Source organism: Lissotriton vulgaris, chromosome 7, assembly GCF_964263255.1.
Source record: "Lissotriton vulgaris chromosome 7, aLisVul1.2, whole genome shotgun sequence".
In the NCBI taxonomy this organism is placed as follows: Eukaryota; Metazoa; Chordata; class Amphibia; order Caudata; family Salamandridae; genus Lissotriton; species Lissotriton vulgaris.
The window spans coordinates 1350071723-1350098144 of NC_141695.1; the positions used below are offsets into that span (position 1 = coordinate 1350071723).

General features: G+C 47.4%; 1 protein-coding gene across 5 annotated transcripts in view; it reads left to right on the forward strand.

Moving 5' to 3' along the window:
- Positions 1-26422, forward strand: part of LOC147703671 (butyrophilin subfamily 2 member A1-like) — a 415432-nt gene that overhangs the window by 77321 nt on the left and 311689 nt on the right. For all 5 annotated transcript variants that reach the window (XM_086932017.1, XM_086932018.1, XM_086932019.1 and 2 more), the window contains exon 3: positions 8481-8828. In XM_086932017.1, the coding sequence (XP_086788143.1) occupies positions 8481-8828 (348 nt within the window). The remainder of the gene's footprint in view (positions 1-8480; positions 8829-26422) is intronic.

The window sequence follows — 26422 nt, forward strand, 5'->3', positions numbered from 1 at the left end:
TGGAGGGGGCACAACGCGGCTAAGTATTTTTGAGTGTGGTGTGTCGGTGTCTCCTGGAAAAGCTGTTTAGACATTCACTATGCCTTTAAGACCCTGTCATCTTCCCACTGAAATCTCAAACTTTGATACACAAATCCCACTTAGTTGTCCTACATAAAGATCAGCCTGTAAGGAAGCCCATTCCCTCTTAGATGCCACTCTCCCAGCTGAGTAGCAGAGATGTACTGGCAGGCATGAAGGTAACAGCTACATAACATAATACAATTAAAAAGTACAGAGATCTCCTTTTACAGATTGATGAAGCAAATTTGAATGGGAAACCCGGAGAGCAGAGCTCCTCATATAAAGACACTTCCTGGCAGAGGGACCGTGTGTGCTTGTACACTGAATAGCATGTCACCTTTTCAAACAAACGAGGCATCGTTCACAGATTGTTTACATATTCCATCCTGAGATATTCTTTCTCAAACCAGAGACTATACTCAGTCTGTTAATTCCTAATAACTGAGCTGTCCCATCCATTAGAACATTTAACAAAGCATTAACTTCTGAAAGAGGAATTGGTAACACTTCCATTTTCTTTGACCTTTCACCGAACAAGGGAGATGTCAACAGCTGGGTCTCAGTGACTTCTGATGATTAGTCTAATAATAATAATAGTAAACAATATTTCATTTCAGTACAGGTGGGTGAAAGAGTGGCATATATTGTCTTTGTGAAGTGCCTGGCACATTCTGTCTTTGTGAAGTGCTTGGGGCATATAGTCTTTGTGAAGTACTTGACACATATAGTCTTTGTTAAGTACTTGACACATAGTCTTATGTGAAGTGCTTGGCACATAAAGTCTTATGTGAAGTGCTTGGCACATAAAGTCTTATGTGAAGTGCTTGGCACATATAGTCTTTTGTGAAGTGCTTGGCACATATAGTATTTTGTGAAGTGCTTGACAACATATAGTCTTTGTGAAACGCCTTGTTCTCATATGAAGAGCTAGGCCCACACTGAACAGATTTAAAGACAATGTACACCCCTAAATAAAACAAGCATTGGCATAGCAAATAGGTCTAGCCTTTTTAACCTTGTTTTTAAAAAAAGTTTGGGGCTAGAGCAACATTTTAAGAAGCCGTTCAATGTGTAACATATCTTGAGGCATGGGTTGAACAAAACAGTAACTGAAATCTATCAACTGGAACTGAGGGCCACACAGTGTCAAATATGTCTTGAATATCCATTAAATGTGGGACAGAAAGATACCTTGAGTGCTCCGTCACTGATGGCAATTGTGTGTGCGTGTGGATGGGTACAATATATGTGGGAGAAAGTAACCTGAGGAAGACAAGCAGGGAAGTGGTGCGTGTGCGACACCTCTGCAGAGTAAATACTCCGGCTCGAGTGTAAAAAACACAGCAAGGGCCCGGTCCAATTAGCAAAAGCAAACCTTCGAGAGCCACCGAAGTGGCCCCCCATCCCCTGTCTCCATTTAGTGACATTATACACGTAGTACAGATACTACTTAAAAGGGGACTTTACCGCGAACAACGAGACGCAGTCTATACTATTTTTGCGTTTGCAGTTTTATAAAGCGTGAGCTCGACCCCAAGGTATCAGAGCACTTTACATGACCACCAGTTGCAATACAGACGGACACATTATTTTTTTGGCACGGGTAGATTAGATTAATTAATTTGCCGATAATCACAGGATCGTGAGCTGACGCCGGGACAAAGCTGGCTCCTTAAATTCCAAAACAGACACTTCTGTAATATAAATAGCTTCTTTACTTTGCAATGTCATGAATGATGCGATTGATGTCTAGATTGAAAATATTAGGTTAGCCGCCTTTATTGTCTGTTCAAAAGAACCGAGTTTGTGGTTCCGGTCCATGCCTTTAATGGCAAGACTCTACAAGGAATCAACTTCCGGCACATGTTCATTGCAAAATTATTTTTTTCTTTTTTTGGCACAGGTAGATTAGATTAATTTGGCCAAAATCACAGGATAGTGAGCTGACGCCGGGACTCGAAGCTGGTTCCTTAAATTTCAAAACCAACATCTCTGTAGAGTAAATAGGCACGAGCCTAAAAAACACAGCAAGGGTCTAATTAGCAAAGAGAAATCATTGAGAGCCACAGAAGCGAACATTGCCAAAGTAAAATAAGAAAATCCAAGGAAATCTGTGATGCCTGGTGTAGTCTCCATTCTCAAAGACTAAGACTTAGCCCGAGGCAGTGTTTATAGCTACCACAAGGTTCATTCTAAAGGAAAAAAAAAAAAAGCGAGCACCATCTGTTTCCAATTACCGCCAACGCGATAATTGGAAACAGGTGGGATTAAAGCTTGCTCCTGTGGACACTAGGCCATGGAACAAACAAGGCTGGACTGTGAGAAAGTGCCATCTTTCTTGCATGGTCTGCACTCACTTTTTGCTGAATTGCTGATGTGCTTTGACTGAGTGTGCCCTGGGCCCCTGCCAATCGGGTACCCAGGGCCTGTGTTCCTTCCCTAAAACTGTATTGAAACCTAAACACAATCTGCATCTCTGGCCACAGGTAAACCCCTGGTAAATGGTAACCTAGGTACCCAGGGTACTGTGACCAGAGAAGGCCCCTAAGGGCTGCAGCACTTATTGTGCCACCCTTAGAGGCCCTGTACCCTGACTCACACAATCACTGCCTTTTCAGGCTGAGTGTCTTGGTGCAGAACTAAACAGAATGTCGACATGGCACAAATCCCTGTGTGCCATGCCCACAAACACACTGCCCTGGCATACCGCAGTCACCCCTCCAGCTGAGTGCACTATGCCAGTTGTGTGGGCACAGGTGCAAGAGCCCTGTGCCCCTACAGTACCCAGGGCCATTCCTGGGCACTGTAAGTGCAGTGATGCCATTAAGAGTATATGGTGCTGGGATGTTGTCGTTACGAACTCCACAGCACCATAATGGCTACACTGAAGAGTGAGAAGTTTGGTATCAAACTTCTCAGCACATTAAACCCACACTGATGCCAGTGTGGGATTTAATGTAAAATGCATTATAGAGGGCATCTTAGAGATGCCTCTTGAAACCTAACCAACTTCCAGTGTCCTGACTGCGTGGCTACCGAGGCTGCCACCACCAGACATGTTTCTGGACCCTTGGGTCGAGAGCTTGCCGCTTCCGGATGCCTGACACCATGCACATCCTGGGACGAGGTGCCAAGCCTCCTCCCTCAGGATGGGCAGGGGAAGCTTCAAAGGCATGCTGCCTTTTGTGAGCTACCCCAGGCCAATTGCTGTACTCCGCAACTGGCCCCCACCGGTTCTGACCCCCACTCTGGCGTGAAGACAGGCGGGAAACCCTAAGTGAGGAAAGGGAGTGTGCCAGCCTCTTCCAACCCCACCCCTCAGGTGGGAGAAGCGAGGTGAAGCATAACTCCGGGCTCCCACCATCTTGAGGATGGAGAGCCCTACCCAATCAGAGATAGGCCCCTGCCCCACTTCCACAGGAGAGGAGCAGGATAGGGGGTGTACTCACCCCAGGACAGGGACCCATTGGTCCCTGCCCTTTCCCTACCTGTAACGTCCCAAAATTTTGTATTTAGGGGTACCCTGAACCTTCCTTCCTCAGATCCCGATTTTGAAACAAGAAGAAGAACAAGAAGAAGGCAGACCTGTCGTGCAGCTGCTAACAAAAGGATGACACCAACTGACTTGGCCCCAGCCCTACAGGCCTGTTGCTCCTTGAACCTGCTCCTCCTAAACCCGGCATCTCCAGCGGACAGCAACCTGGAAAACCCTGGAGGACCTGCCTGCCTTGCTCATCTAAAGACGGGGACTCCCACGAGTCTGCTCAAACAAGCAACACCCCTGGTGCCAGCCAGGAACCGCGAATCCAGCCCACTCTGCACCCGCCGAGCCCGGCCTGTGCCTGAGTGAACAAAGACCACGAGGACGTCCCCCCGGTGATTGTGACCCGAAATCAAGTGCCCAAGGACCCTCCTCGACGCTCTTGACGACGCCTGCAGCCTCACAACAACGGACCCCCAACCGCGACCAGCTGAGGGTAAGATTTCCCGACGTCAAAAGACACCCCAGCACCCGGCGCTCTACGGTCCCCTGTGCCCAACTCCTGGGTGTCCATCTATCCTCCAAGATCCCAACTTACCTCTCGAAGTGGTAGTCGCATCTGAAGAATCTCCGTCTCCAAGCCTACAGCCTTTGTTCAACTTCCAGCTTTCCCATTAAATAACATTGGGCACCCAAAGGCCCAAAAGCGCCCTGCACCCAGCCGCCCGAGTGCCACTGGAAGTGCAGCATCTATCCTACTCTACTTCCCCACTTGCCCTGTGTAAGTGACCAGGAGCCCAGCTCCCACAGCCGCGTGGCCTGCCTGCTAGCAGCCACCAACCGAAGGCCCCCTATCCTCCATAGGATAACATTGGGCCTACTCACTCTGCACCCGGCTGCCCCTGTGCCGCTGAGGGTGTAACAACTGTACTTACCTGACCCTGGTGGACCCCTGAGTCTACCCCCAGAACGTTAACTCTGCCAACCGAGTACTTACCCAAAGAACGATTACTTGATTTTCTCCGTAGGGTAACATTGGCTGGTTTTTACTGAAAATTCTTCTAAGTGTCGAATTTTGCAACTTTGAAATATTCCTTAAAAATCGTCCGAATATCAAAAACGAAATTACTCACCTGTGATCAGGAGAGATCCCAGTGCTGTATCTCTGAGCCCAGCACTGAGCTTAAAAAGTAATTATAACAGTGATTTACTGTTAACCCAATATTTACATTGCTTGGTATTTACCAAAATTTCTTCTAAGTGTCGATTTTCAAAACATACAAATATTCCTTAAAAATCGCCTGTGTAACAAAAACGATTAATTTCAACTGTTTACAGGAAATGCACCAGGGCTGATCCAGGATCCAGCCCTGAGTAAGAAAAACATTCATAAAATAATTTTATTGCATTTACTTAAAACTTCCCATTGAGCTCAATGTTATTTTGTGTTTAACTTGTGTTGCAAATTTCAACAACTGTATCTATTGCATTTAAAAGTCAACTGCTATTTGAAAGTATTCAATTGCAACATCTCATTCTGAGAAAGTATTTATACCTACTGTGGTTCTAAAATAAAGTAACTATAGATTTTTATATACACAAAACAATAGGCCTAGAGTTCAGTTCTTGAGTGTGTGAGACCTTTTGCTGACTGAGTGTGTACAACAAATGCTTTACACTGTCCTCTGATACTGCCTTACTGCTCGACCAAGCTACCACTTTAGAGAGTAAGGTTATATATAACTTTAGCCTCTGCCATAACTCTGGGGACTGTGGACTCTGTGCACACTGAACCTTACTTTGGTTCAGTATATACAGGGCCACTTTCTTACAGGGAAAATCACCCACCTTGCACCAATTGCGTACTGTGTTTTTAAAAAACGGTACAAAAGGGGGTGGTGATGGATGGAGCATCTGAAACAATCAAACACTCACACCCAGTCAAAAGATCTGGGTTTAATCCATCACCGTTCTTTAACCCACTCTGCCACCCCAGTTCAGACATGGCTATATGCAAATCAGTCTGACCCTGTGCCTCATGGGAACAGTCCATCCCGAACTGCCAAGCCATGTCTTCCCTGGACCGGAAACAAGCTTCCGAGGACAGGTTTCTGGCATTCCAGCCGTCTTCAGCCCGGCTTGCTTGAATCCAGTGGCAAAGTGAGCAAGGGACTCACGTCTGAGCATACCCTGCCACACTTGTGGTGGCCAAAAGCGGTACAAAAGGGGGCATTGATGGATTGAGCATCTGAATCAATCAAACTCACACCCAGTCAAAAGATCTGGGTTTAATCCATCACAGTTCTTTAGCCCACTCTGCCACCCCAGTTCAGACATGGCTATATGCAAATCAGTCTGACCCTGTGCCTCTTGGGAACAGTCCAGCCCGAACTGCTAAGCCATGTCTTCCCTGGACCGGAAACAAGCTTCCAAGGACCGGTTTCTGGCATTCCAGCCGTCTTCAGCCCGGCTTGCTTGAATCCAGTGGCAAAGTGAGCAAGGGACTCACGTCTGAGCATACCCTGCCACACTTGTGGCGGCCAAAAGCGGTACAAAAGGGGGTGGTGATGGATGGAGCATCTGAAACAATCAAACACTCACACCCAGTCAAAAGATCTGGGTTTAACCCATCACCGTTCTTTAGCCCACTCTGCCACCCCAGTTCAAGTTCAAATTTTTTTATAGCGCACTACTCACCCAGAGGGTCTCAAGGCGCTTGTGGGAGGAGGGGGGGTACTTTACTTATCGAATATCCAAGTTTTAAGTTGCTTTCTGAAGGAGAGGTGGTTCTGTGTAAGGCGGAGGTGGGTGGGGAGAGAATTCCAGGTTTTGGCCGCTAAGTAGGAGAAGGATCTTCCCCCCATGGTGGATCTGTGGATGCGCGGAATAGCGGCGAGGGCCTGATTGGACGAACGAAGTTGGCGGGTGGGGGTGTAAAAGGACAGGCGCGTGTTGAGGCATTCGGGTCCTAGGTCGTAGAGGGCTTTGTGTGCGTGGGTGAGGAGTCGGAACTTTATCCTCTTGTTGACGGGGAGCCAGTGGAGGTCTTTCAGGTGACCGGAAATGTGAGCTTGGCGGGGGATGTCTAGTATGAGTCTGGCTGAGGCGTTTTGGATGCGTTGGAGTTTTTTCTGTAGTTTGGCTGTAGTTCCGGCGTAAAGGGTGTTTCCGTAATCCAGTCGGCTTGTGACCAGTGCGTGGGTGACCGTATTTCTTGTTTCGCTGGGGATCCAACGGAATATTTTTTTGAGCATGCGAAGGATATTGAAGCATGATGAAGAAACGGCGTTGACTTGTCTGGTCATCGAGAGGGAGGAGTCCAGGATGAAGCCCAGGTTGCGTGCGTGGTCCGTTGGTATGGGTGATGTTCCCAGGGCCGGTGGCCACCATGAGTCGTCCCAAGCAGAGGGGGATGAGCCTAAGATTAGGACTTACGTTTTGTCCGAGTTCAGTTTTAGACGGCTGTTCTTCATCCACTCGGCTACATCTTTCATTCCTTCGTGTAAGTTGGTTTTGGCAGTGTTTGGGTGTTTGGTGAGGGAGAGGATCAGCTGGGTGTCGTCTGCGTAGGAGATGATGTTGAGGTTGTGTTGGCGCGCGATGGATGCGAGGGGCCTCATGTATACGTTGAAGAGGGTGGGACTGAGTGAAGATCCTTGTGGTACGCCGCAGATGACTTCGGTGGGCTCCGATCTGAAAGGGGGGAGGCGGACTCTCTGGGTTATTCCGGCGAGGAACGAGATGATCCAGTCCAACGCTTTTCCTTGTATTCTGACGTTGTTGAGGCGTTCTATGAGGGTGCTATGACAGACTGTGTCGAAGGCTGCGGAGAGGTCAAGTAGGATGAGGGCAACTGTTTCTCCGTTGTCCAGTAGTGTTCGAATGTCGTCTCTTGCTGCGATGAGGGCGGTTTCGGTGCTGTGTTTGGCTCGGAAGCCGGACTGTGAGGGGTCGAGGGATTTGTTGGATTCGAGGAAAGTGGCGAGCTCATGTCTTCCCTGGACCGGAAACCAGCTTCCGAGGGCCGGTTTGCTCAGACGTGAGTCCCTTGCTCACTTTGCCACTGGATTCAAGCAAGCCGGGCTGAAGACGGCTGGAATGCCAGAAACCGGTTCTCGGAAGCTTGTTTCCGGTCCAGGGAAGACATGGCTTGGCAGTTCGGGCTGGGCTGTTCCCATGAGGCACAGGGTCAGACTGATTTGCATATAGCCATGTCTGAACTGGGGTGGCAGAGTGGGCTAAAGAACGGTGATGGATTAAACCCAGATCTTTTGACTTGGTGTGAGTGTTTGATTGATTCAGATGCTCCGTCCATCACCACCCCCTTTTGTACCGTGTTTTTTAAAAAAGACACTTGCAGAGGCCAATCGCAGGCTAATAAAAAAAAAAGCACATGCACGAGCATGTGTTCAGAGCTCAAAAGCCCTTACTTAATGCGTTGCAGGACAGCGCATGACCGCTGGCTCAGGCGAGACCTAAAAACAACTCCCCCGAAGGTCCCCTCTCCCAGATTTATATCTTTGGCTACGCTCTGCACATTCAAAGTAATAATTTCAGGTTGGGTTTTAATTGGTTAAACTTATTTTGAAAGTGACTTTTAGTCTGGACAGGTCACCTTTATTCTAGTGAGCTTAACTGATACAATTAATGTATTGGAAATGGTTTCTGATCATTACCGTACAGGATGCTTTGTCTACATGCTTTTTATGCTCAGCCAATCAGCATCCCCCACTGAATCCCCCTTTCCATCAGCTCCTTCAGAGGAAAGATGTTTTGTGAAAAACTTGCAGAGGTAAAATGTCATTTTTTCTTGCTCCAATAAGCTCACACTCTTGCTTCCGTAACAAGTGCTTCTACAGTTCCTGTAATCACAGTACATCTCCAATCATAGTCTTAAATCTCCTGTCTTTCTCTGACTGTGCTGTTTACTTCTCAGCCAGGTTCACCGTCATTGGACCAGAGCAGCCTGCCATTGCAGAGGTGGGCAAAGACGTCATCCTTGACTGCCGCATCTCCATCACTGCTGAGCTGAGGGAGGTGCGATGGTTCCGAATCCAGGCCAACTACCCCTTCATCATCAACCTGTACGAGAGGGGCAAGGTGCGGCCGACATGTGAACTCCCGCAATATGCGGGAAGGATGGAGCTTATGAAAGAAAACATAACTCGTGGAAATGTGGCCCTGAAGCTCCGCAATGTCTCCCTTGAGGATGAGGGCACATACCGTTGCTATCTTGAAACAGACAACTACTTTGAACGTGCAGAATTTGAACTGAGAGTTACAGGTCAGCCGCCTACCTTTCCCTCCTTTCTTTTCGTTTTTGTTGCATTTGTGTATTTCAACATGTACATTTCCACCCACAAGAGCTTAGTTTATTTTAGGGTTATTATATTGGATTACTAAACGTTGCATACAAGGTGACTGCTGTGGGAAGAGCAAGATGTTTGTTCGGGGCATAAAGAGAGGTGTGATAAGCATAAAAAACACAAGTATGCTCTGCTCAAAGGGGCATACCCTAAGATAGTGTGTGCACCTCTAGAGGTCAAGAGAGAACTCTGAAAACTGTACCAAGTGGGCCTTCCTTGCACCAAGGTACTTATTTACCACACATATAAGGGCGTGATGCTCCAGTTCCTTTTGAGGTGGACCTGGGTGTGCAGCACGAAAAGCCAATGGTTGTACCTTATCTATGTAGGCAAAACAAGAACTTCAAGTTCATAGCATGCATGGCTGTAGATACACATGCTTTGCACAATCCTGCCATCTAGTGTTGGGCTCAGATGTTACAGACGCTTTTTCTTCAAAGAAGCTTCAAGTCCCACTGTGTTGTACAATTCCTCCCTTAGTATTCCAATGTGTGTAAATGTCTACTCAACCCTTAGATTGTTGTTTTTGTGTGTGTGTTTTTTTTACGCCATGGGATTTGGATATGTTTTGTAATGACTCCAAGGTCGACTGCCTCCCACTGCCTTTCTCTGGCTTAGCTGTCCGCAACTTTTGACACCCACAATTGGAGAGCAATAATTTTGGTTCCCTGGCAGACCAGAAGAATCGTTGTGATCCTTTGGGCAGGGGAAAGATCAGAATCAAGACCTCCGTTGAGTCCTTCCTTCTTCGGAAATAAAGACTTGGAGAATGTAGACAAATATAGAGTGATGGTTTGAAAGCCCTTCCTGACTTTCAAGGAAGAAATTGATTTTGACGAACCTTGGCACCCAGCTATTGCTTCTTTCACCTAGGCACCCCCTGTCGCCTCCACCACACCCATATTCTGCACCACTTCCACCTTCTTCACAATCTTCAGAGGGGTCGTGTTGGACTTGGCCCTGCTTGCAGGGTCATCTCGAAACTTTTCGCCTTCCCTCTTAGCCTTTTTGCTGTATGGTATTGGTGGGTTTCAGGGTTCTGATGTCGGGATTGCCAGTAGCACATGAATAGATAAACGCCACTAACCTTCTCCTTGTGACCAGCAGAGACGATGACTGACGATATGCCCCCCAATTCCTCCCAGCACAACCCCCAACAGAGGACGGCAATCCTTCTGTGTGGATTTGCACCCAGGGGAAAAGGGAAGTGGATAAAATAATAAACTCACTGTAGGGACTGTGTTTCCCTCAAGGTCTGGTCGAAAGAACTGCTAGGTACCAGGAAGGATTTCCACACTGCATAAGTGGATGACAAAGCAGAAGATATAACACCTGTATTCTTCTTCTCTAATACTAAATTCAAATGTTCTTTCTCCCTACTCACCAGAATGTCTATACAGCTAGAAAAGGTACTTGCGCACACTTTAGTATCAAAACAAAAATAAAATTAGAGGTAGTGCAGTACCACTCATTGGTTCCTTTTCTGGCAAGGACTCTACAAAAATGCATAGTCTGTATTAGCCGCAGGAACATATGTATATTTTCATTGTCACCATAGAAAGCAATAACACCAGGTAATAGTTCCCTCCAGAGAAATGAAAGCGTTGTTCAATTCACAACACAAGTTCTAGGGACTGTCCATCTAGCAATTAGGAGCAGCGATGCTTCGCATGAGAATTGTAGCAGCAGCGTTGGAGGAAATTATGCGGTGATCACAACTTAATCAGCAAAACAATCACCGGAAGAATAAATAAAGCAAAGCAACTCCCCCTAGACACGGCTGAAAAGCTTTGCAAAGAACTCGTCTATTTTCTTAGACGCGTTCTCTGTCAATAACTTATCTCGCTCGCTCATGCAAAGTAAATGCGGAACAGCGCGTTTAAAAGCACCGCGGCTTTTCTTTTCTGAAATACACGGTTACTGCCGAAAGCGGAGGAGGCGAGCCCGCGCTCCTTCCGCAAGAGTACCTGATGGAATCCTCAAGGAGAGATCCCAAAATGTCCAGAACGTCAATAATACGATCAGCAAAACGGCTCCAATCTCCAAGCTGAAATCCGGCGGGGAACACCATCCGCCATTCCAACAGAAACATGTTGATTGACAAGCCCCTTCCCATTGTGAAGGAGGTGCTTTTGTAAGATCTGCCCTGGGCCTCCACTTGTCTTGCCCCTTGGCATGCTGGTAGCTGTAGTCTTTTTGCTGCTTTCCATCGTCCCATGACGGTAAGGCAAACAGTGGAGTCTATAAGGATAGTTTGGTTTCAGCCCCCATGAACACGATATCGCTACAGAACCCCCTCTCAAGGACTGCCGATCGACGGTCGACCAGGTTTACCAGGATGCAGCGCATGGAAGTGATCCACCAACTCCGGACAATTCAGGTTGCCCACAGGTTCCCATGTCCTCTCCTTAGGCCCATAGCCTTTCCAATCCACCAGATATTGAACCCTTCCTCTAACCATTCGAGAGTCAAGGATTGTCTGAACCTCATATTCCTTTTGACCATCTACCTCAACAGGAAGAGGCTTATCAGGCAGTCTCATACCGGGAGGACATGGTTGGAGCAGGGAAACATAAAATACAGGATGGATCTGCCAAGAACCGGGAAGTGATAGCTTAATTGCTACAGGATTGATGACCTCAACTATACTGTATGGACCCACATATTTTTGTTTTAGTTTGTTTACCCCCTTGAGATGGAGATTTTTCATGGAGAGCCATACGTTATCCCCCACCCTATATGTGGGGCTCCTATGTTCTTTTCTTGTCCGCGAAGCGTTTTTGTGTTGATTGGGCAGTGGTGAGACTATGTTTGGTAGCGATTAAAACCACTCTGAGATGTGCATGATGTTCATGAATGCTGGGTAAAGGAGAGCGAACAGGCCAATCAAATGGGAGTGTGTTGGGGTGATAGCCATGTAGACAAAAAAACGGTGAACACCCCAGGGTAGAATGTATAGCGCTGTTATAGGCAAATTCTGACATCCACAACAACTTAGTCCAGTCCATATTATTCTGTAGAGTAAAACATCGGAGGTACTGTTCCAGCGTCTGATTCAGGCGTTCAGTTTTTCCATCGGTTTGGGGATAGTAACTGGAGGAAAGCCGGGCATCAATGTTCAAAGTCTCACAAAGGGCCTTCCAAAAACGAGATGTGAACTGAGTCCCCCTGTCGGTTATCAGTACACAAGGGATTCCATGAGCCCGTACTATATGCTGGAGGAACACTACTGCTAGTTCCGCTGATGTAGGCAGACTCGCCAATGGTACGAAATGTCCCATTTTTGTCAAATGGTCTACCACAACTAAGATATTTGTTTTCTCTTCACAGGGTGGCATTTCAACTATGAAGTCCATTGATAATGTATGCCAGGGTTGGGGAGGAGTAGGCAAGGGTCGGAGAAGTCCTGTTGGTTTTATATGTATGGATTTTCCTTGTGCACAGATCGCACAGTTCATTATGTAGTCTCTAACATCGTCTCGTACTCTGGGCCACCAAAAGGAACGCTCCACACTAGCCATGGTTTTATATATCCCCATGTGTCCACCCAACATTGAATCATGGGTCCAGGCTAACACTTGTTGTTGTAGTGTTTCTGTTGGGATATATAAGGCAGCGCCATGATAGGCAAGATCCTCCTTCTCGGCACAGTGTTCTGGATCTTCTTGTACCCATTCCTGTAAACGCACGTCTGCTAGAGCAACTTTCACATCCTCCAAGAAATCCTGTGAAGTTAGCAAGGCTAATGATGACTTCGGATCGCCCACTTCGGTTAAGATTAAAGGGGGTTCGACTGTGCTGGTTCCTCGCTGTTCTTCTGTTTCACCTATACGAGAAAGGGCATCAGTTTTCCCGTTTTGTGGTCCAGGTCTGTACTTAATGATGAAGTCAAAATCGGAAAAGAAAAGTGTCCATCGTAATTGTCGAGGAGTGAGAGCTTTTGCAGTTTTTAGAAACAGCAAGTCCCTGTGATCTGTGTAGATTTCTACTGTATGTACCGCTCCCAAAAGATAGTGTCGCCATCTTCACATGCTCTTTTTATTGCAAGGAGTTCTTTGTCAGAAATGGTGTAATTAACCTCGCAAGGAGTAAGTTTTCTTGAGAAATAAGCGACTGGATGCAGTTGTCCGTTCACAGGATGATGTTGGGATAGAACCCCTCCAACAGCGTATTGAGATTCATCCGTCTCCAGTACGAAAGGAATCTGTGGATCAGGATGGCGAAGGATGGGAGCCTGGGTGAACTGTTCTTTCAAGAACTGGAACGATGTAGCTGCCTCTTCGCCCCAAACAAATGGGGTATTCTTCCTCAACAGGCTAGAAATAGGATGGATGATTTTTGAAAAGTCTTTGATGAATCGCCTATAGTAATTGGCGAAGCCAAGGAAACTCTGTACTGATTTTATGTTCTGAGGTGTACTCCAGTCTGTGATTGCCTTGACCTTACTCATGTTCATTTGAAAACCTTGAGCATTTATTACATATCCAAGAAAGGAGACTTCCTGGGCGTGGAACAGGCATTTCTAAAGCTTTGCATAAAGCGAATTTTGTTGCAATTTCTTGAGCACGGTTTTCACATGGTCTACATGCTCCGGAAGGGTTGTAGAATAAATCAAAATGTCGTCAATATACACGACGCAGAAGGTTTCCAGACATCCTCGCAGCACCTCGTCCATAAAAAAACTGAAATGCTGCTGGGGCGTTGCACAGCCCAAAAAGCATCACCCTGTATTCGAAAAGCCCGAATTTCGTTCGGACGGCAGTCTTCCACTCATCCCCTTTTTGGACCCGGACCAAATGATAAGCTCCACGGAGGTCGAGCTTGGTGAAATAACGCGCTCATCTTAGCTGGTCCAAGAGCACTGGTATCAGAGTGAGAGGGTAGCGATTCTTGACGGTCACTCGATTAATAGCCCTGTAATCGATGCAGGTCCTTAATTCATCACAATCCTTTTTAGGAATGAAAAACAGAGGGGACGAAGCTGGTGATGTGGAGTGTCGGATGAAGCCGGATGTTAGATTCTCCTCAAGGTAAGTTTTCAGGTACTGTGTTTATTTTTCGGTCAAGGCATAGACCCGACTACAAGGGATGTCTGCTCCGGGCAACAGTTCGATTCGGCAGTCATAAACCTGATGTGGAGGCAACTTGGTCGCCGTCTGTTTATCAAACAGAGAAAGGTATTCATGATACTCTTCGGGTAGGACTGTAGCACAGCAGTAATGATCTTGGGAACACGCTGTCGCCAGACACACTGACGGCATCTTGTCGTATGTGTCAGGAAGATGCATCTCCTGATTGCAATGTTCCTTGCAATAATCAGATGACAGGGTGACGGTGCGGGCTGCCCAACTGACCTTCGGGTCATGTAGTGTTAACCACGGCATGCCTAATATGAGACGGAATTGTGGTGCGTCAATTAGATCGAACTGGATGTATTCATGGTGATTATGGCCGGTCTTCATTAATAGTGAATGTGTATGATAAGACACGGGACCGGAGGACAGGACTGTTCCGTCTACTGCTTTCACCAGTTCAGGTTTTTCCTTCTTTTCACAGATAATTCTGATTTTCATAGCGTATTCTTGATCTATGTAATTTCCGGTTGCACCAGAATCGAGCAAGGCGTCTATATCCAACACATCTTGGGACGTGATCCATAAGGAAACTTTAAGGTTCATGTGTGCTACTGCTGGATGAAGAGTATTAGCAAGCACAGGTGAGATCATAGGAGGTTGACGACCCAAGGCAGAGACCTCTTCCTGATTTGGGTTTTTTAGTTTTCTGCCGATTCCTCCTTTTTTGCCATCGCTTGAACACGTGGAATAAAAGGTCTTCCGGGTAGGGCATTCTTTAATGAAATGGCCTCCTTTTCCTCAGTACAGACATTGCTTCAATCTTCGCTTTTTCTCTTTTTCCTCAAGAGACAGGGGACCCCTTATACCTCCTATTTGCATAGGTTCTGCTCCTTCCGGTGTCTTGGGATGTTCTTCAACGGAGCTTTTGAATCTGGGATAGACGTAACGACTGTCTCCTCTGTTTCTATCCCCTTTTCTTTCCAGGAGTCTATGATCTAACTGAACTGTCAGATCTATAAGTTCTTCGCATGTTTGAGGGAGCTGTACGACTTGAGCCAGGACGTCTTTAAGTTCTCCTCTCAATCCTTGGTAGAACAAAGTGATTCTTTTTTCGGTAGGCCAGTCTGTTTTGACTACTAGTTGATTGAAGGACGTAATGTATGTCAACATGTCTTGGGAGCCTTGACGTAACGTCAACAGTTCCCTATCAAGGGTCATCCTATGCGATTTCCTATCGAAAAGTTTCCGTAGTTCCAGACAAAAATTGGGAAAATTGTGTAACACAAGATCGTTCTTTTCCATTAAGGGAATAGTCCAGCTTGCCGCATTGCCCCCCATGTATGACATCATGAATGCCGTTTTTGCAGGGTCATTGTGAAACACAACAGGTTTACATAAAAAATTGTAGTCTGCACTGATTCAAAAAAGTCTCGAACTTCCTAGGGTCCCCATAAAATCGCTCAGGGGGTGCCAATGGAATACCAGTATTTTGTATGACATGAACGGTGTGAGCCGGATCAGTAGGGGGAGGTGTGGTAGGGGGATATACGAAGAACCCACCCCCTTGTGCGCCTGGTGATGGGGTTTGTGTGGCTGAGACTGGAGTAGGCAGCGTAGCCGGTTTGATATAAGAAACCCCTCCAGTTCCCCTGCGTGAGAGTCCTGCTACCTCCCTCCGTAATGTGCCTACTTCTTTGTACAGTGTTTGATTTTCCGTTCTTGAAGATTGAACCTCGTGTTACAAAGCTGCCAAACTTTCCACCACAGAGGCCAATACCACATTGTCGTCCATCGTCTAGGCCAGGCGTGTATACTTGGGTTTGTCAATCTGTCGGGATTGCCAGTAGCGCAAGAATAGATAAACGCCACTAACCTTCTCCTTGTGACCAGCAGAGACGATGACTGACGATATGCCCCCCAATTCCTCCTAGCACAAACCCCATCAGAGGAAGGCAATCCTTCTCTGTGAATTTGCACCCAGGGGAAAAGGGAAGTGGATAAAATAATAAACTCGCTGTAGGGTCTGTGTTTCCCTCAAGGTCTGGTCGAAAGAACTGCTAGATACTAGGAAGGATTTCACTCAAAACAAGTGGAAAGTTGCACAGCTGTGGTTAGATTCAAAGGATTAATCCGTTAGGGTACACAGTTCAACAGTTCGTGAGGTTTGCTGCCCGGGAGACCTCTCTTGTCAAGGACGTCCAGTAAACATCAAAAAAGTGCTTCCAATAGCTATTGGAAGCATCCCCTGGCGCTCCACTGTATGGAAATATTAATTGATTCAAGAAGAAAATTCGTGCAAATTGTTTGAAAGAAAACGTATTTTGTATTCATAAGTTCAAGTTATGGAGCAATATCCATATAATCGTAAAGTTCATTCAGGTTCAAATTCAACCCATTTGTGGGTCCAATGCATTTCGGGCGAATTGCCCTTCATCTGGGACAACGGCTGGAGTCTGATGATGAACTGGAGTCTGAAGATGAGCTCCTTCGACGAGATCTTTAAGAATCTTTTTTCTCAAAATGTTCAGGAGACTTTGCAGTTAATATCCTGTTCTCAAATGATTAAATTTTTAAGTAGAGTAGGTACGCACCCTCCTTTGTGCCATGTCGATTGCCAGTGATCGATAGAGGGTGATGTTATCTTCTCTTAAGGATTGCCTCAGGTCTTCAGTCAGAAGATATGAAAGTCCTGCTTGTCTCTGCTTCACTGTCAGTGTGGAAGGATTTCCCACTGCATAAGGGGATGACAAAGCAGAAGATATAACAGCTGTCTTCTTCTTCTCTAATACTAAATTCAAATGTTCTTTCTCCCTACTCACCAGAATGTCTATATAGCTAGAAAAGGTACTTGCGCACACTTTAGTATCAAAACAAAAAATAACAAAAATTAGAGGTAGTGCAGTACCACTCATTGGTTCCTTTTCTGGCAAGGACGCTACAAAAATGCATAGTCTGTATTAGCCGCAGGAACATATGTATATTTTCATTGTCACCATAGAAATGAAAGCGTTGTTTAATTCACAACACAAGTTCTAGGGACTGTCCATCTAGCAATTAGGAGCAGCGATGCTTCGCATGAGAATTGTAGCAGCAGCGTTGGAGGAAATTATGCGGTGATCACAACTTAATCAGCAAAACAATCACCAGAAGAATAAACAGAGCAAAGCAACTCCCCCTAGACACGGCTGAAAAGCTTTGTAAAGAACGCGTCTATTTTCTTAGACGCGTTCTCTGTCAATAACTTATCTCGCTCGCTCATGCAATGTAAACGCGGAAGAGCGCGTTTAAAAGCACCGCGGCTTTTCTTTTCTGAAATACACAGTTACTGACGAAAGCGGAGGAGGCGAGCCCGCGCTCCTTCCACAAGAGTACCTAATGGAATCCTCAAGGAGAGATCCCAATATGTCCAGAACATCAATAATACGATCAGCAAAACAGCTCCAATCTCCAAGCTGAAATCCGGCGGGGAACACCATCCGCCATTCCAACAGAAACAGGTTGATTGACAAGCACCTTCCCATTGTGAAGGAGGTGCTTTTGTAAGATCTGCCCTGAGCCCCCACGTGTCTTGCCCCTTGGCATGCTGGTAGCTGTAGTCTTTCTGCTGCTTTCCATCGTACCATGACGGTAAGGCAAACAGTGGAGTCTATAAGGATAGTTCGGTTTCAGCCCCCATGAACACGATCTCGCTACATCTGGACACTTTAGCGCTGGTTAGCAGTGCAACGTGTGTGTGTTGTCTGCCTCACATAGGCTTATATTAGGACCCCCCTTGCGGATATCTCCCCCATGGTAGAGAATATGTATGCCATGTGTGGGTTGAGATGAAAATGACGAATGCTGCGCAATGGTGTACGCAGGGTTATTTTCAATGCTTTAGAAATGTCACTTTTAGAAGTCATCATTTCTGTCTGCTTTGTGCCTGCCTGCCTGAAGTATGTTGCAGGTCTAGTTTCGAAGTGACCAAGGCTGGCTCCGCCCCCTGCGGTGTGTCTGTCGCCCACACCCCCAGCTTTTGGAGGGAAGTCTGGCAGACAGGGTGCTCGACACCTCCCCCAAAACCAGTTGGGACCGGTTTCCCAGAGAACCTTCTAGAAACTTCTGGCCCTTTCTGGTAGGTGGGGTGAGGGGTGTACATATAGAGGAGCTGAGACTCCATGTGTGGAGCGCTGTGCGTGGACTTTGATTGAAAGGAGACACTCTGCCAGGAGGTAACGCCGCAAGGGCCTGTGTGCTGGCCCCTGTGCCCATCTGTACCCCTCTGCTGTCCACAGGGCCAGCGAGAGCCCTTTGCTGGAGGGAAGACTGCCATGCCAGGAGGAGTGCCACAATATGGGGGTTGACTGTCCCTAGGAACTGCTGTCCTGTACCAATGAGTGCCCACTGACCGCTGATCTTGCCCAGCACTGCATGCCTGCTCTCCTGCACTAGCGCCTCGTGAGTGCCACAATTCGTTTGCCTGCACTCCAGGGAGGTGAGGAGCGTGGGCGCTACTTGCTTCTGTGGGATCTTGACTGCATGCCTGGGACTTAGCGCCTCGTGAGCGTTACATTCGGACTGCTATTGAGGAGAAGCTCACACCTGCAGCACGGTGCTGTCAAAGCTCTATATCTCCATCCCTCAAAGAGAGGAGCGTGGATCCTGCAGCTGATGTCTGGTGAGGGAATCCCCCTGCATGTTCCCCTAGCACCTCGTGAGCGCTACGTTTAATATGCCTGCCGAAAAGCGGGTGCCCACCCCGCATTCCTGTCTTCTTGAACCGCGGGAGCCTACCCTGCTTGTGTCAGCCTGTGGTAGGAGCCTACCCAGCGCTATTGCCGCCTCATTGCCGATTTGAAAATTAAGCGGGTGCCCACCCCGCAACATGGTGCTTATTGAAACTAGCGGGAGCCCACACCGTATGTCAAGAGTGCTGAAAAATCTACTCCGCAGCCTGGGCCAGGGCAAGGGAAGAGCCGCCGCGCTACCTGCAGCAACTTAGTATGTGTGCACGCTGCCGGGTGGGGCCGAGGCAGGAAGCGGTTGCATGACCGCGCAGGGTGAGAGCCCCGTGGTGTTGAGGAGCTGAGTTCGGAGCCCGCTGGCTCCAGATCGAAGTCTGGGCCCCAGGAGAGGGACCTGGGTGAAGAGCGACGTCAGGAAGAGCCTCGCGGGCCCCAGTGACGGCAGCAGAAGGACGCCCTCAGGCCAGCGGGATAAGGGAGCACGACGCATGCAGGGCTCCGTGTGGTGAGAGAGCCCTGCAGCCACTTAAGGAGCGGGAGCAGTACATGCTCCATTCTAGCCTTCCCCACCTCCTGCCAGGAGGAAGCGAAGGCCACAAGAGGAGCCCGGTAAGTGGTGCTCTGTGGTGATCCTGTTGTTGGGGGGGGGGGGTTGTCTGGGCACATTGCCAGTGTCAGCCCCCCTGTGGACACTCGTAGGGCACTGCGAGTGCCTGTGCTGACTTACAGCAGCCCTGTCTGACAGCGGGCAGCTGCACAGTTTTGGGCATGTTTCTTGATTACTGAGTCCCAGAGGGGGCTCCCACTGTACCCGAACTGCGTGGGCCACATCACTTGCAATTTCAGAGACCCAGAGGGGGCTCCCCCGCGCTAGTGCTGGTTTCCTACACAACTGCCCCACCGGACACGTTTTGGATATGACTTCTGATTCCAGAGTCCCAGGGTAGGGGCTCCCCAGGCGCAGTGGCGCCAAAGGCTGATCTGATTTTTGGGGGCACTTATTTGTGCAGCTTTTTCCTAAGGTGTCTGATTTAAGGTCTCTGGAGCCTAATGAGAGCACGTACTGTGATTTATGCTAATGGGATTTATACCTAATAATTTCTTTTCCCCTAACGCTTATCAGGTTGTTGTTCCGCATAACGTGCTTTGCCTCATGCTGCTAATGAGGTTTATGCCTATTGTGTTCCTGCGAAAGAGGTGCCACATTCTAATGTGCAAATGCTTGTTCTGATTTAGGCCAATGTGATTTATACAAATGCTTTTATGCATAATGGGCCTGTGGTTCATGATGATGTTTTTCCCTTAATGCTCTTATACCTAATGGGGTGTTCATGTTTTCATGCTAATGTGGGGTTGCTCATGATTCCAGCCTAATGAGAGGATTGTGATTGATGCTCAATGTAACGGATGCTGCATGAATCTATATGCCAAGGTGGATGCTGAATGTTTTTATCCCCGATGCGTGCATTGCTGGTGTCCTGTATACGGTGCTGTACCTGAGCTGAGGTGGCTTATACCCCGCCTAAGGTGGTGTACACCTGATGAGAGTATCTCCTATGTTTCCATTCCTAATTGTTGCGCATAATGTGTTTTTATGCATATTTTGATGCCTCATGCAAGTTTGGCTAATGTCATGCTGTGATGGGTTATGCTTAGGCCTAATGCCCCTGACGGTGCCAAGTGCATGATGTAGCCTGTAGGCACTGGCTGTTACACCTATATTTCTACTGACTTCCATTTGTCTTTGGGTACAGTTGTGATGGTTTTGGCAGCAGCCCGATTGGCCCTGCCTTGTAAATAATCCCCCCTGTAAATGACTACCTGGTGGCAGTTGGCACAGTGCTTTTACAACTGTGATTGCCTACTGACGTGTTTTGCATAATACACAAGTTATTTTCATGCAACCTGGTGTGAAGTCTCTTTTTGTAGTGTGCCTGGTGTGTCGCTTGTGAGTGCCTGTGCGGATGCTTTACACAATCCTCTGGAGTTTAGCTTACCCACTCCGCACCACGCTACCCCGTTTCTAACAGGTCGGTCCTCTCTTATTGTGACAACAGCAGCCATCATAGGGAGGGAGCCCCCATATATCCATCATGTGGGGACAGAAGCAGGGGCTGATTCGTGGGGTGACTATAATGTTGACCCAACAGCCGACCCTGACCCTCAGCCCTGACCTATCAAGGCATCATCCCTGATGATTCTACTGCATATCATGCAGATACTTAGAGGGCAGCTCATCACCGCAAGGTGGACATGCACACTATTGTAGAGGAGGATGACGTCCTCATAGAAACCTTTTCATATACTGAATACACTGTCTGGTTTCAACTGATACTCAGAATTGTTTCTGAGAGCTTTAAGGACCCGAATAGGGCAAAGGGTAGTGCACCAAGGGCGGAGAGGAAATTCAAGGCATCTCTCAGGGACCCTCTCTACATTAGAAGGCAAGTTCCCCCCGACTCCCTGGGCATTCACAAGGCAAGGAAGTGAGTATGCGTCCAGGCAACTGGGAATGCATCCCCCCCTCCAGATAAGGAAAGCAGGCACCTTGATGCTACTTGAAAAAGAGTCACAGTTGGGGCAACTACCCCGTGGAGAATCACCAAATTGGTAGTTTTGCTGTCATAGTATGACAGGTACCACAGGTACATTATCTTCCAGAGGCCTATAGGAAGAGAAGTGAGCAATCGGTCGCAGAGGGGAAAACTATGTCAAATGCAACCATCAAGTGCACTCTGGATGCAGCACACTACATCTCTTCGAACCAACCCTAATGTATGGCTTTGTGTCTCCTGTTTTAAGCCAGAGGTGCAGCAGTAGCTTAATGTCCACTCCAATGGGGAACATCTCTTTGGACCCCAAGTGGACAGTATGTTAGAGAACATTAAGAAAGGCACTAAGATTGTCAGGTCTGTGAGTGCCCTACAGGCCTTGATCTAAGGAGACCCTTTCGTAGGTCGCAGGTAATAGGGGGCAACAAGGCAACACCACCAACCCAGGCACAGGCGTACGAATGACAGTAGCAGCCATTTCACGATTCCCACATTAACAGGGGTTACTCAAGGGAGGGATTTAGGGGTAACATGGTAAGGACAGGGGAAGAAGTGGCTCTGGCAAGGGAGCCCCTGCTCCTAAACTCTGACGTTCGAGGCATATGAGCTGCAGAATTCATACTTGTGCATAGATCGCCATCTGGTGTTGGTTTCGGATGCCTGCACCTTGTTGTTGTTTTGGAAGAAGGCTTTGTAGTCACGAGATAGGTGACTCCTCCCTTGGACGATAGTGCGCATGGACATCAACTCCATCTTTAGATTGGTTTTTTTCTGCCACCGGGTTTGGATGTGACTTGCTGCGCTTCCGGTCGGTGTCGTTATCGAACTCACTTTCGACGCACAATCACAGCTAACCGAAGGTATTGTCTCGATCGTGTTTCTTTCGAGGCGCACCCTAGACGACAGCTTTAAAAACATCGACACCTGCGAACTTAGACGCGGGCCGTTGGGCCTACCCATGCCAGTAAAGATGGACGTCTATGGAACGGACTCCCTTCAAGAAATGTCCTCAGTGTGGTGCTAAATTTCAACACTTGGACCTCCATCCTGTTTGTAACTTGTGCCTCTCTCCAGAGCACTGGGAGTATGACTGTGAGGCTTGTTTATCCTTCAAGTCCAAGAAAACCATCCGGGATCGTCGAGCTCGACGCCACAAGATGCAGCGAGGCACAGGCTCAATTCCAGACATCTTCCATGCAGGCCCCGAAAGCCTCTTGGAACCTGAACAGGAAGAACAGGTCCCAGACTCCAAAGTAGACGTCTGCGACGCCGAAGATGACATCACCCCGGCTCAAAGGGACGTGAGTACTGAGACCCCTGCCCTTCCCAAGCCATAACTAAGGCTCTGGTGACACCTTTGGGCTCAGGTCTACACCATTCAAAAACCTTGAGTGCCCCGCCTTCTGGCCTACGTCGAAGGACAAACAAAAGCCTTCTGGCTCCAGCCAACCACCCAGTCCCAAAAAGCCATCTTCGGCTCCAAAACAGCCAGAGAAGACATCAGTACCGAAGCAGCCACAAAAGCTCTCTGCACCGAAACAGCTGGAAAAGACTTCAGCACCGAAGCAGCCAGAAAAGCTCTCGGCACCGAAGCACAGAGAAAAAACTTCCTCCACCGAAGCAGCCAGGGAAGATCTCAGCACTGAAACAGCCAGATGAGACCTCCGCGCCAAAACAGCCTGCTAAAACTTCGGAGCCGAAATCATCAAAGGACAAGTATCCCATAACTAAGCCTCCTAAACAATCACCTTTGGAGCTTAAACAACCCCCACCAAAACACAAGCCAAAACCAGTTTCTAAGGAGAAATCTTCCATGTCAAAGAGAACGGTTGATACCGAATAACTTTTTCTCCCCAATCCAAAGCAAACCGCCATCATAATCCATCCAAAGACTGGTCACATAATTACCAAACCACCTGCAAAAAGGAAACCAGAACTTTTACCACAGGCACCAGTTTCTCCAAAGAAATTGCATATAGCTACTAATACTTCACCACCATCATCCCCTCAACCAATTAACCCTAATTTTGTCATCTCACCAACACATTTTCCACAACCACTGGATAGTGATGAGGCACAGGAGGATAGGCAAGAAGATGAAGACATAGTGCCATTAGACACTGATCCTGACGATTCACCACAGGAACCAGACCCATGGCATGACTATAATACGGATCCTGATCTAAATAATGATCCGGACTTCTATCCCTCGAAACCATCTCCACCAGATGACAATGTAGGTTTTGCCCAGTTAATCAATAGGACTGCAACATACCATAAAGTCAAACTACACTCATACCCTGTAGAAGATGACTTTCTTTTAGAAACTTTTGGCCAGCCACAAAAACCTACTCACATCTCGCCAATGCTTAAAGGACTTCTTAAAGACGCCTCTGAGGTGTTTAAAGACCCCGTTAGAGCTAGGGTGCTTAACCCCAGAATAGGTAAAAAATACAAGGCAGCTCCCACTTTCCCCAAATACATCAAATGTCAGCTTCCTTTAGATTCCTTAGTGGTAGCCAATGCACGCAAAAGAGAAAATTCTCAGAGGTCAGGTGACACACCACCTCCTGATAAAGAATCTAAATTCCTAGACGCATCAGGCAAACGTATGGCATCTCAAGCTGCAAATTCATGGAAAATAGCGAACACACAAGCCCTTATAGTAAGGTACGACAGGGCTCACTATGATGAGCTAGAAACCCTCATTCATCACCTACCACAAAAATATAAGGACAAAGCCAATGTTCTTATACAAGAAGGCAAACTTATTACAAATACATCCAATAAATGTGTGCTCGATGCAGCAGACACCGCGTCCCGTGCACTAAATACCAGTCTCTTGATATGTAGACATGCCTGGCTCAGGGTATCTGGCTTTAAACAAGAGGTACAAAATACCATTCTGAATCTACCTTTTGACCAGGAACACTTCTTTGGCCCTGCAGTGGATACATCTTTAGACAAGATAAAGAAAGACACAGAACATGCCAAGTCTATGGGAGCTTTACTGTTACCGTCTAACAGAGTTACCTTCTAACAGAGGCTCCTTTCGGCGTTCCTTCTAAAGGGCAGGTTACTAGACTAATGCAACAGAACACCCTTCCTCATCCTACAAAAATCCCAACCAGGCCTTCTTTTCCAGAGAATGCAATAGAGGAGGTTATAGAGGGAACAGCAGCAAGGGCGGAGGCAGGGATAACAATACCCGCAGCTCCCCTAATGCCAAACAGTGACTTCCCCCCGCTTCCGCCCAATCATTCCGATCCTGTCGGGGAACGCCTCTCACAGTTCCTACCTGTCTGGGATTCGATCACAAATGACAAGTGGGTAAGACAAATTATCCAGTATGGTTACTGCCTAGTACTTACTGCAACTCCACCCAACATACCGCCCAAACAACGCCCAATGTCCACAGAACATCTCACGCTTCTCAAGCAACAGGTTCTCTCACTGCTGCAAAAGCATGCAATAGAACCAGTCCCCATACAGCATCAAGGAACAGGAGTTTACTCCCAAAACGGACGGTACTCTAAGACCAATACTTGGCCTCAGGCCTCTCAATTTCTACATACAGTCAGGTCATTTTTACATGATCACTCTTCAACATGTCCTTCCATTGCTTCAACAAAACAACTTCCTTGCCACATTAGATCTCAAGGACGCCTACTTCCATATTACCATACGCCCTGTGCACAGGAAATATCTAAGGTTCACAGTGGACGGCCAACACTATCAGTTCAAAGTCCTCCCATTCTGGGTCACTACAGCACCCAGGGCATTCACAAATTGTCTTGGAGTAGTAGCAGCACACTTGCAAAGGCAACACATACATATATTTCCTTACCTGGACGACTGGCTGATAAAAGCCAAGCCATACCACCAGTGTATTCACCACACTTATCAAACAATCCAACTGCTACACAATTTGGGGTTTACAGTCAACTACACCAAGTCATACCTGCGGCCCTCCTACATACATCAGTACCTAGGTGCCACAATACACACTTCCAAAGCTCTAGCATACCCCAGGATAGCCAGTATGCAAACCCTCATCACCATTTTTCAACCACAACACTCTCTTCCAGCCCGAGTGTTTATGCAGCTCATAGGAAGGATGGCCTCTTGCATTTTCATGGTACCTCATGCAAGACCTCAAATGCCATCCTTACAAGAATGCTTAGCACGTCAGTGGAACCAGGCTCAAGGTCAACTTACAGATCTTGTGTTGGTGGACAGCTGCACACATCGCTCTCTGCAGTGGTGGAACACACAAAACATTTCCAGAGGGCGGCCTTTCGTAGAGGCAGTTCCACAAATATCTTCTCGCAGAACATCTTCCAGGAGTGAACAATCAGATTGCGGATCTATTGAGTCATCAGACTCAGCAGATACACATGGAGAAACTTCCCCCGCGAGTTCTTGAACCCTTTTTCCACATGTGGGGCCACCTTGACATGGATCTGTTCGCCACACATGCAAACGCAAAATGTCCAACCTTCACCACCAGGTTCCCACTCCCGTTGTCTAAGGGCAATGCGATATGCATGAACTGGTCAGGCAGATTTGCGTATGCTTTTCTGCCACTCCCACTCATCCCGCTAATAGTACGCAAGCTCAAACAGCAGTCTCTCAAAATGATCCTAGTTGCTCCCACATGGGCATTGCAACCATGGTTCACAGCACTTCTATAACTCTCAGTAGTTCAACACCAAAAACTACAACACTCCCCAATCCTGCTAACGCAGAACCATGGAGACATAAGACACCCAGATCTAGCACAACTGAATTTAGCGATCTGGCTCCTGAAATCCTAGAGTTCGGTTACCTCAACCTCCCACCCGACTGAATGAACATTATTAAAGAAGCCAGACGCCCCACTACTAGAGCTTGCTATGCAGCTAAATGGGAAAGATTTGTCATTTACTGCATCAGCAATTAAATTGACCCACTAGATGCTTCAATTCAGATTATCATTTGCTATTTGCTGCATCTACCAAGATGCAACCTGGCATACTCATCTAAAAGACTACATCTGACCGCACTTGCAGCCTACCTACAAAATAGAAAGCATTTTTCATTATTTAGAGTACCCGCTATCAAAGCCTTTATGGAAGGCCTTAAAAGGATAATTCCTTCCACACTGCCACCCTCTCCTGTG